The sequence below is a fragment of the Tachypleus tridentatus genome, chromosome 9 (assembly GCF_004210375.1).
Source record: "Tachypleus tridentatus isolate NWPU-2018 chromosome 9, ASM421037v1, whole genome shotgun sequence".
Lineage (NCBI taxonomy): Eukaryota > Metazoa > Arthropoda > Merostomata > Xiphosura > Limulidae > Tachypleus > Tachypleus tridentatus.
The window spans coordinates 32,178,233-32,190,332 of NC_134833.1; the positions used below are offsets into that span (position 1 = coordinate 32,178,233).

At 33.1% G+C, this 12,100-nt stretch overlaps 1 protein-coding gene across 1 annotated transcript in view; it reads left to right on the forward strand.

Annotated features, from left to right (window-relative positions):
• Window positions 1-12,100, forward strand: part of LOC143224995 (protein lifeguard 1-like) — a 33,473-nt gene that overhangs the window by 19,051 nt on the left and 2,322 nt on the right. The window contains exons 8-10 of the mRNA XM_076453600.1: window positions 7,751-7,792; window positions 8,861-8,950; window positions 10,375-10,422. Of these exons, the coding sequence (XP_076309715.1) occupies window positions 7,751-7,792; window positions 8,861-8,950; window positions 10,375-10,422 (180 nt within the window). The remainder of the gene's footprint in view (window positions 1-7,750; window positions 7,793-8,860; window positions 8,951-10,374; window positions 10,423-12,100) is intronic.

Here is a 12,100-nt window from a genome sequence, read left to right on the forward strand (position 1 = left end):
TTTAAATTATGTTTAATGACTGTCATGTATTATAGGGTTTTGATATATACATCTTTATACAATTTATTACACAGTTACTTTCAAAATTTAGTTAAACTACTTTATTATCAATGTAAATGTATATGAATAAACTTGGCATCAAATGTAGTTAAATCAAATTTTAATGTTATATGTTTTATTTTTGTTAATTTCAAAATATCTAAATATATTCTCGACTTCTCGTCTGTGTAACATGACCTTTCCTTGCTCTAACTTACCCACTTTTTTTTTTTAATTACTCCTCTATAATGTTCATAGTTTAATGTAGATTATTCATTATAGTAAAGATATTATGAAGGCATAGTGTTTAGTCTTTTCTGTATACAGAGGTATAAATCAGAAAGTCAAACACATTTTCTATACTGTCTTATTACATCATTTGTAACAAGTAAAAAGACAAAGTTTCAGTTTACTGAATGACATGTAATGTGACCTTGTTCTCAGTAGAGATATTTAGTTTTTACCTACAGATTGAAAGACATCTCTAAGTATAGATTGAACAGTTAAGGGAATTATTTTAAGACAGGTGTGCCTTAGTTAGAAAGCCAGTTAAGTTATAGTAGTTAGGGCATTGTTTGCTTTATGCATGCTATTTTATATTTTAAAGTGGATATTTAAGATAAATTTAATGCATTAGTATCATTGTTACAAAAAGTAGGCTTAAGTTTCATCAGCAGATTGGTAACAAAACAAAAAAAAGGCCAAACATAACTACTAAACTTCTTTTTATTTATGTAAATTTTTTATTTATTATTATAAAAGGAACTAATGTAGAAATTAGAAATTTAAGTAATAAAAAAATAATAGATTTCTTTGTAAGGTATGCTCATGAATAGCTTGGAAGTGCTTATGCATTATATTCTCTGCTATTACATGAGTTGTGCATTTGACATATGACTTAGTTTGTATTGCAGGATTACTAACTAGAAACAGTTCAGAGAGCAATAAAACAATAATATTAAATTAATGCAGACGTAAGCTCTCAAGAATCTTAAGCTGCTTAGGATAAGTAATTGTAATTTGCTGTTACAGTATCCAGTCATTGTAGACAGAAAAAAGGTTGTTTTTAGACTCTCTTATTTTTGTGGTGGTTACAAGGTTAATAAAATCAACTGAGTTTGTAAATTGTTAGGTTAAAGAAAATAACAAAGTTAGACTGAAGAAAATTTAGGAGGTTTTAAAGGATATGAAATTTGAAAACTGGTAGGTGAAAAACATATCTTAACATGAAACTGACCTTGCACTCAGACTAATCAAGAGTCCAAGTCACATTCTGACTCAATATATTCAGATAAATCTTTAGCTGAAATGTATAATTAAAAAATCTAATTGTTTGTGAACAAGAGTCTTGTAATGACTTGTTAACTTTCATAAAGATATACGTACTTCCTTAAAATGGATAATCCTTTCTTATGGATAATTTCTTGGTTAGCTGGTTTTTACAAGCATGTTTCAGTAGAGTCATTGTAACATAAAATTGTAATTCTAATTATTCTTCAAAAAAGGATAATTTATAAGTTATTCATCTTCATGAAGAAAAGTAATAGTTACCTGACTCTTGTTTTTTTTTCTATTTTGTGACTTGGACAAAATTGTCATCTTCAGTTTCATGTATAGTTTCTTTGCATTTAATTCTAAAGTGAATACTCTCTTCTACACATAGATCAGCTTCTTTCTGCCAAAGAGATTTGCAAGCAACTAACTGTGTGAAAATTTCCACTTAATCTCAAGTTAAGCCATGTGAATTTGTACTACTTCATGATAGTCATTATGCAGGAAAACCTTTTGCCAAATGTGATATGATGCACCTCCATTTGCAATAACTCTAATGTTTACACTCCAGAGTCCTTTTTTTTTATTATTATTAGCACTGTAGTATATTGATGTTTTCAGTTTGAGATTTGCAAATTTTTCAATTTTCACTTGATTGACTGTGTTGTTGTTATTATACTTAGTATGAATTCACATTTTAAAATGGATATTTCTAATGTTTACATGAGTGAAAAGTCTTGTAGAGAACAAATTACCACTATTTCTACTGAAAGTTCTTTATTTATAGAAGACATGATGGCTATCATTTACTGTGTAGCCAGGATACTCTACTTCTGTTATTTCCATCCTTTTATTTCAAGCCTAAAACTGAAGATTAATTTGAATACCATTTTCCACCTGGTTTGCTTTGGGAATTAATGAACATTAATTACTGTCTGACTTTCTTATTTCTGAAGCATAAACAGTTACATCTCTTACCACTCGCTTTTACATAAACCTTTTTCTACTTTATTTCTATTCTTTTGTTCCCTCATCTTTCCTGCCTAAAGGACTCCTATGTTCTCCACTTTATTCATTCAGGTTTCCACTTCCTCAACTCCCAAACTTTGGAGTGTCTTTGACAATTTGGAATTGGATTCATTATCTGTTTTTTTCCATTTTTAGTACTCACTTTTCTATCTTTATAATTGTCTACCATTTTTAACTACCACTTCTCATTACTTTTAATCCCTTCATCTCATGTTGGAAGCCCTTCTCTGTTCTCCTGATGACCTTTTTCAGGAATATAGATTTCCCCTTTTTTGTTTTAATGGCCTGTTTAACCTTTTCTAACATTTCTCTTTTTACCTGGTTCTTCCCTTGTTGAAGCCTTTGGGGAATGACTACACTTCTACCTCAAGTCTATCTTCTGTTCCACCTTTCTTAAGGACCTTTATTATTGCCCTCTGTGTTTTTTCATCTGGAAGTTTTTGATAGTGTCCTTGATATAACATGCTTCATCTGTCCACTTTGAATCTTCCCTCACATATTGGATTTTCCCAAATATCTCAACTTTGACCCACAAGTTCTGTGCCTTATCTTGGCCATTCTTCCACTCCAAATCCTGTTCTGGGGTCCCATTCATCCTCCACTTCCATCAGACTTCTTAATCACTATCCTAATTGTCAGTGAGCATCTAGTTGGTCTATGACTTGTGAGAGCTCATTTGTTTTATTTAAAAACATATAGGGATAATTTTTAGTTGATAAATGGGCTTGTCATGTTCTTTCCCATGGTTTTTTCTCCCCTTCAGTACCAGCCAATGTTCTTTTACTTCTCATCTGATTCTGCATAACTTTGACATCTTGAGGGAATGATACCAGATATATTGGAGAAATAAGCCAGGACAAGTGGTTCACAACCCATCTATGAATTTTTACTTTCATTTTTCTTGTTCCTCAAAATATCAGACTTTAATCCAATTCTTGACCTCTCTTCACTCTATTACTTCTTGCTCATGACACAGTTTCAGATGGTGAATTTTTGTTCTGTTGTTCATTTCAGGCAAGCCTGTGGGCAACCATGGTCTGTTTTGGAAACCATTTTTCACATTACAATCATCCTCTCCTCATGATACTTTCTTCTGTTAATCCATTGGGATTGCAATTTCCAATTCTGTGCTCTTATATTCAGTATAATGTTGGTCCTCCTGTATTTTCATTTGTATTATGTAAGCCTTTGCTTGACTTTCTAACATTTCCAATCTATGATACCATTTCATGTTGCAGACATGATTCATCTAACACTTTTCAGATTTTTTTCATTAATCTGATCATTTGGGATGACTTTTAAATTGTCCTGACACTATTTTTCATTCACCTGTAAACTTTCATCTACTTGTCTCAGCCCTGTCAAACCTCCCATTCTCTTACTGGACTTCAAGTATTTTGTCACCTTGTTTCAAACCTTGCATTCACTTTTTACACTAGAGGTTCTTTATCATTTGAGGGGCATGGCTTCCTTGGAACCACTCCTTCTACTTGGCTATGCACATTTCTTATTGGATGTTACACAATTAGTGAAACTTTAGAGAGTTTCACTGTCCTCTCTAATCAACCTCTTTCTTTCTCTTCTCGAGGATTGTATTTGGTAGCTAAACTACTCCAACACTGCATCCTTTGTCTCCTCCCAAAACAGGAAGCATCTCCAAATGATGGTCAGACTCTTGGTTCCTGGCAGAGTGTTTTCTATTTATTGTGCCTTTGAATCACTTGCTATTCATTGAGCATCATCATACTTCATTCACCTCCTTATGAATTGTTTAGTTGTGATGTGTTTGGAATATTGCACTGTTGTATCTCATGTCAATCACCAAAAGGGCACATGCTCCAAGTCATTCTTCTTTTTGACATTGGACCTCCTCTTCTGGACTCATTGCAATTAGCTGAGTTTAATAACCTGTTATTCTTGGTGCACTGAATATCATCACAGACTGTCTTTTTTGACGAGACCCTCCCCTCACAAGCCTTCCACTGGTTTTTCAATTTGATATTCTCCATATAGATGCCTTTGCCACAACTTTAAAGCTATACTTTCCCACTTTTGGTCTCCTGTGCCTCTTTCCTGGCTCTCTGTCCTCGGTCAGAACTGGTATCATCTTTTTCTGTAGGCCTATTCTCCATTTCTGTGTCTTCCTACAGGTCCTTGATCTGATCCGTGACACCCCTTACAAAGTGCTATAGGTAGCCCTTTATTGGTGGTCCTATTTTTAGTTTATGTTAATCTATCTTTTCTCCTCCAAACCCCCATATAACATATTAGCTCCTCTTTCACATGTCTGTTTGACAGTGGCTTGTCTGTCTGTTCTGTCACAGCTTATTAGGTGACATCTACCATCTTTTGCTTTCCAAATGTCATAGGATATTTTCTTCACCAGTCTTTCTACTGTCTTCTGTTTCTTTCTTATCCACAGACATCCCCCATTCTTTTTTTCTGACTGGAATCACACTACAGTTCTCCATGCTCTTACCCAGGACCCTATCAGACCTCTAACAACTTATTTAATGTACTCTCTCTCCCTTGACATGATCTTCTCCTTGCCTGCAGTCACTGTCTTTCAGATGTCTGTGCCATAGTTTTCTGTCAAATTCTCTTAAACCTTGCTTACCTTCTTATTTATCCCAACTGGACTTCCCTTCTTTATTCTTCCATAATAAAGGTCAGTGGTCACACTCTTATCCTATGTCCTTTCTTTCTTTATCTATTTTCTGTGTTCATTCAGTACCAGGCAAACTCCTGTGTCCTGTCTGATTTCTTTGGTGTTTTTGTTATGCTCTTCTTCCTTTCTGGGTTCCAGTCACCATAATTTCATTCCTTGAGACCCCTCCTTAACTAGAAATCTCTCTCCTTCCAATCTTACAGGTTGGATCTGCTTGCTCATCCTTCTGGTATACACCTCTTGACCTCTTTGAGGATGGTTGAATGTAGCCTCATTTGTATCTCTACTCATCAGATTTGTCACCTCCCACATTCTTTAGCTATTATTTTTCACTTACTTTTGAATATTCTCCAGGATGGCATGTGGACTACTCCCATTTTTTTATTTTTTTTACTATTTGGTCTACCTGGCTGTTAGAGATTTAGACTTCTGCCTATGACCATTCTACAATCCACCTTCTGTCTGTGGACAGATGAATGTACAATTGTGGTTTCACTTCTCAGTCACTGTAGGATCACATTAGGGGGTTATTGTTGCTTGCTGTGGTATACTTATCCACATTGAGCCAGGATAATAGAAAGTGCTCACATAATTCATCCTAACTCTGTCAGTGTCCACTGTGAGAAGGACTGTTTTGTAAAACCACTTTAGTATTTATATATATGTGTTACTTTTCATGACCACTTCAGACTGTATGTACTCCAGAGCCTATCATGAGAAAAGCTACCACCAAATTGTGGTATAAGGCTTTGTGACCACCCTTTACATTGTCTCCTGTGAAATACCTTTTTCAACTGAAGGACCAACAGAGGTCCAAGCATTCTCCACATCCCCTCCTACATAAATTTCCCCACCCCTTTGTCAAGTGGAGCATACAAGACTCTTGCTGCTTCAAAGTTCCTAGCCACTTTGGTAGTGGACTATGTAGAATCCTCATAGATTGGGACCTAACCACTGGGGCTAGAACAAAGGGTTCTTCTATGATAAGAAGTGGTGCTGAGATGCCACCAAAGTGTAGTGCTGATCACCCCACATATAACTGTAAAACATCTTGACCTGAATTGATTCTTTTATGTATCTTTATTTTACAAATTCTCCTTGTGCAGACAAAGTCTGTTCAGTATAGTCAAGTTGAACCCACTGTTAACTGGTCTATTCCACATCATGCTGAGAGAAGAAAAAAGAAACTATTCACTCCTGCATCTGTTGTGTGGCCTTTAGAGACAGGTGGTCAAGTGGAGGTGGTGTATATTGTACATTGTATTACTCCTGCAGCTGTTGTGTGGCCTTTAGAGACAGTTGGTCAAGTGGAGGTGTATATTGTACATTGTGTTACTCCTGCAGCTGGCATGGCACCTATAATGCAGAGGAGGCATGCACACAAGGTGCAGCTCAAACAAGCCCCAACTTTACTGCACATATTGGCTGACAGTCTGTGTGCAAGTGCTTGGATGGCCATGTACGTACAGTGGAACCCCTCAGATTTGGTCACCCCTTGAAAGCGGGCATTCAATCACAGTTCCTTTTTTTGTTTACATAATCCCTAATTATGTACAGTGGAGCCCCTTTAATCAGGCCAGTTTGTCTCAGTCCTGAAGGTGGTTGCTTTAGAGGGGTTCCACTTGTTCTTGCAACACAAGTTTAGCTTTTCTGCCTCTTCCTTTCTTCTGTATGGACAAAGAGTTTACTTTAAATGAGGCAAGATGCTATCTTCCAGAGGTTTGCCCCTAAATATCTCCTACCATTGGTTATCAAACCTAGTCCTCTTCCTTCAGTCACTTTCTGAAGGGAACTTATCTAGATAATCTTTGCACCAATCCCTCCACCATTTCAACATCCTAGTAATTTGTGTGAGACGTGTGTATTCATTTTGGAAATTAACATTTTCCTTACCTAAAAATATATTTCTGATTAATACTCTCTCCATTCGTTCGCATGCAGTCTTCCTGCTTTTCCAGTGCATGTTTCATCATTGCCTCGTTAAAGAATGTGGATTCACGAACCCAGATATAAGGAGTCATTGTGCATGAAAGCATGTTGCTTTCCTATCGAGAGAAGGTTCTGCTGTGTGATGATGTCATCATGCAGTGGTACAAGTTTGTGTGATTTCAAGAGAGATTAGATGAGAGTTTTTACAAGGCTGGTGTCTTAAATCTCTTCAGGAGAATATGCAAACAAAGGCATAAAGAAACTAATCCTTGAGTGAAGGTGAATATTTATTCAAAATACATTTTCAATTAAGGAAAATATTAACTTTACCACGTTTATAAATGCTCCTTGGTACTTCACGTAGTAATTTTCTGCAATAAAAAATAGAGAAATGTGGATCATATATATTGCTTTGTTTGAATTTAGTTTTATTTTCAACAATTATTATTATTCATAAATTGTTTCAAGGTTTTAACAAAAATATTGTTTTTTTAGCATTTAGGTAGCAGTGTGGATATATGCAAACTTTAACTCATTTTATTTTGTTTATCTTGTATTTTTTTTACCACTTTTGGTTATATTCAGTGAATCTTATCTTACAATGATATGACTTAGTGTAAAGTAGGCTTTAGTGAAAATTTATTACTTTATTATAGTTTGTAATTTAAAGTATATTAAGGAACTTGATATTTAGCCATTAAGGAAAGTTTCTAATATTCTGAAAATATACAAGTTGTAAAGAATTGTAACTCTAGAAATTTTTAAAATTATAATCTCAAAATGACTTGTTTGCTGGTTTTATTTTCCTTACAGGTAGTAACCCTAGGTTTGACCGTTTTTGCTTTTCAAACAAAGGTTTGTGAAATACTTTTTCCAGATATATTATTATTGTATCATTCAAACTGTTTCTAATATTAATTGATTATCTGTGAAAAACCAGAGTTAATTTTACCCTTGTATGTTTATTAATGTACTTTTTCATTGATATTGATGTGGTGATCTAGAAATTTTATGTAGTAAATAGCAAACAACAACAATGTAAGTATCAGAATCAGTGAGTTAATGACTGAGTTAATTCTATAATATTTAGTTGGTGAGTTATTGCATCTGTAATTCAGTTACAGTGAGGGTTAGTGTTTCTGTGATTGAAATTATGTAAGTTAGTTTTGTATTTGTAAATGTGAGTTAAACATATATTAGTTTTCAGAACTTCCATCAAAATTTATTTGAACTGTTATGTTTGAACTAAGTAACAGGTAAACAGTCTAAACAAATGTTACTTTTTGAAGAAATGAAGACTGGACTTCTCATTGTATAACCAAATAATCCAGAACAACCCACCCAATGATAGAAAATGCTACATAAATAGGAATCTCTTTTTTGTTGTTTGTTTTGCTTTTTACTACATACCTTTCCTTCACCTTTGATAATTTTGTCAGAAAATAATCATGTTTGTTTCTGCCAAACATATGAAGAAGCATTTTGAAGGTGCTTATTGATTTTCTAATTGCAAAGTAAAGACTATATTAAAACTGAAGTTCTGTCTTGCTTAAATTATTTTAAAATATTGAATATTTTGTTTTTGCAAAAGGTAATGATCAGTATATTTGTGTTCATATCTGATTATATTTAAATTAAAATATAAATATCATCCTATCCTTAATTTTGGCCCCCTAGTGACACAGTGGTATGTCTGTATATATAAAACTGTAGAAACTAGGATTTGATACCTGTAGTGGTTAGATCACAGATAGATAGTCCATTGTGTGTCTGTGTGCTCAACTTCAAACAGAAAATCCGTAATTTTTCAATAATTTGCTTGTTGTGTTTTATATTTGGTTTACCTCGTATGTAGTAGTAAGTAACCTAAATAAAATATAAAAGATTATAAGATGGTGATTTATGTTTTTGAATATCTTACAGTGGGACTTCACCATGTGTGGCGGGTTTCTCTTAGTGGCAGTATTAATCTTGATTTGTTTTGGCTTTATCTGTATCTTCATTCCTGGACGGGTCAGTATTGCTGCATAATTAAAACAGCTAAGTACTATGCATAGCAATTATTGGTCTCAGAAAGGAGGTTACACCTTTCTTCATAGGTTTAGTTACAGTATTTTCTTAATGCCAAATTTATGTTTTGGTCAGAAGTTGGTTCAGCCTTACAGGTAAACAGAAAATATCAAATTTAGTTTTATGAATATTATTTTAAAGTTAATTTCCTATTTAATTTGTCATAATATACAACATCAAAAAGACACTGTGTTCTAGAGGTGTAAAATCTTGTTTTTGCTCCATAATAATAAAAAGTCACCTTTATTATATGTGTCGGTATCAAAGCTATTAACATTAGACAGGTTGGTGTGTCATAAATTAATTTCAAATAAACTAAGAAACTAAGTCTCTGTATGCCAGCTTTTTTTTTCACTGATTTTTTGTCTTTAAAAATGCCAGCCTCCTTTTATATTTCATAAAAATAACTTGCTTAATCATAGATAAGTTTATTACTTCAGAACAATGAACTACATCCATATGTGTAGCTTTTTGTTTGCAACAACTGAAATCTTATTACCACAAAGCTAATTTATCATATAATGGTAAATTAAACAGTCTGGTAGGGAAAATAGGAAATTAATATACTTTGTGTTGAGCATGAGGTATTAAACAAGTAATCCTACCCATTATTTCTAGGTAATCCATTGTGACAACTGAAGCCTATTTTCATTCTTTTTTCCTGGCCTACAGTGAATATCACATTTATTACATTGTTGCAAGAAGTCTTTGTTCTCCTTAACTAGCATGAACTAGATCGAGTGGGATAGTTTTTAATTCTTTGTTCTCCTGTGCTTTACCATAGAGCAGTGTCTTATGTACACTTAACTAGCATGAACTAGATCGAGTGGGATAGTTTTTAATTCTTTGTTCTCCTGTGCTTTACCATAGAGCAGTGTCTTATGTACACTTAACTAGCATGAACTAGATCGAGTGGGATAGTTTTTAATTCTTTGTTCTCCTGTGCTTTACCATAGAGCAGTGTCTTGTGTACACTTAACTAGCATGAACTAGATCGAGTGGGATAGTTTTTAATTCTTCAGAGTATGCCTTACTATTAGTGTTTGCTTTTTTATATGCGAGATTTTTTTAACAATAAAGTTTTCATTTGACCAGATTCTGGGGAGAGTATTAAAAAACAAACTTGCAATACTTCTGCTTGGATATTAAAATGAGAAATAAAAACTTTTTTTCTTTCTTAAAAATTTTGTATGTGTATTTCATCTGTACGTAATAATACACTGATATATACATTCTTATGTGCTTGATATGATCGTTCATACTATTTCCTTACTAAGTATTTTTTTATGCATAAAGAAACTCATTTTTTTAGGGTAAAATCAAGTTGATATTGTTTATTTCTTCCTCATGAGTTTGTTCTTTTACAGGTTGTCAATGTTGTTTATGCATCCCTTGGAGCTCTCATTTTTTCACTGGTAAGTTGGTCTGAAAGGTTAACCTCGTGGACACAGCGTATTTTGTACATTAAGTAGTTCTCCCAAATAAATTACTTATTCATAAACATAAATTTCAGTTTGAAAAAGTGATTCAAGACTTTAAGAGGTAGAATTTAGTATCTAACTTTTTCACCACTTTTGTTTCATTTTTATAATGATTTTATTTTCTGAAGCTTCAAATATCATATGGATATACAAAAGGTTTTAATATCAGATTAAAATTGTAATAAGTCCTTAAGTCATATATTTTTATATAGACACGCACATGTATGTAACAAAAAAATAAGTTGAACAGATCTAAGTTTCCTTTGATTTTTAAATTATCTTGTTAACATATTATTATTAATCTTTTAAGAAATTGAATTTCACCTTATTCTTTGCAACGGTTTATGATTTTTCTTTTAAAAATGAGACCTTTTTAAATGAAATATTTTTTTACTATTCCATTGTGCATGTAGATTTCACACTAGTGGTGAATTGTTGGTGTTTAAGGTTTAAACCTTACTAAAGACCTAAAATTCTCAGTGATATCTAGGATAGTTTAGTTGGAGCTGCACCAGCTTGTGAAAAATTAAAAGTTTTAGAGAAATTCTAAATCAGTAGGGTCATTGCAACATGTAACATATAAAGCACTCTTATTGTTATTCTACAATTCACGATTACATTTGGAGTATTGAGTGCTTTAGTAAACAAAGCAAGAAAGTGAATGTGTATATTAGACAAAGAATAAAATATAACTGAAGATGCAGAACTCTTAAAAACATGGGCTACCATTGATATAGAAAAAAATACAATGACAAGAGTATATATGAATGAAAAAGTGAAGCAAAACAAAGGAGTAAATAGCTTCTTTTTTATTTATATAAACTGGAATTATATCAAAATTTTTTATAGCAAGTGTTTCCCATTGAAAAGCAACATTATGTCAAAATGCCCTAAATCCATTGTAAGTCAGTCTCTCTGTCATGATTTTTTAACTTTGAAAAATGGGGTTTGCAAGCTTTGGAACCCATCAAGAAGTGCTGCTAGAAATTTGTTTAGCTGCAGGACTAGAAAAGATTTTTCAATAATGTGTTTAGCTATCATTTTAAGACCTGTGATGAAATTCTGTTTCTTCATGTATTTTTGGTTCTCAGCTTTATCAGAAATGTTGTTTTCTGGGTATAAGTACTCATTCTGCAGATGATAACTGTGGAGGCCTGTTTCAAGTCCTTCCATAGCAAAACCAGGCATTGTGGCTCTTAAATTACTTTATTTCTTTAGTAGGTAGCATTTGTTACAGGCTGTGTTTACTTGTAGGCCTTATTTCAAACACAACAGTTCAAGTAACTTTTAATAGAACTTCCTAAAACTAACATACACCTAACTCACATTTACAAATGTAAAACTTGCAGAATTTCAATTGCAGACACACTAACCCTCTGTGTAGTTCATAACTGAATCACAGATACAACAGTTTTCACTAACCAACAGGTAGTGAATGAACTTGATCATTAATTTACTGATTCTGGTATGTATGTTCATTTTCTATTTGGTGCACAAAATTTCTAGATCACTACATCAATATCATTATTCACTTAGGTTACATTTCTATTTAGAAAACCATCTCTTGTATGTGCTATCTGTTGAAATAATTGCTGATTAGTGGTGGTTGTTG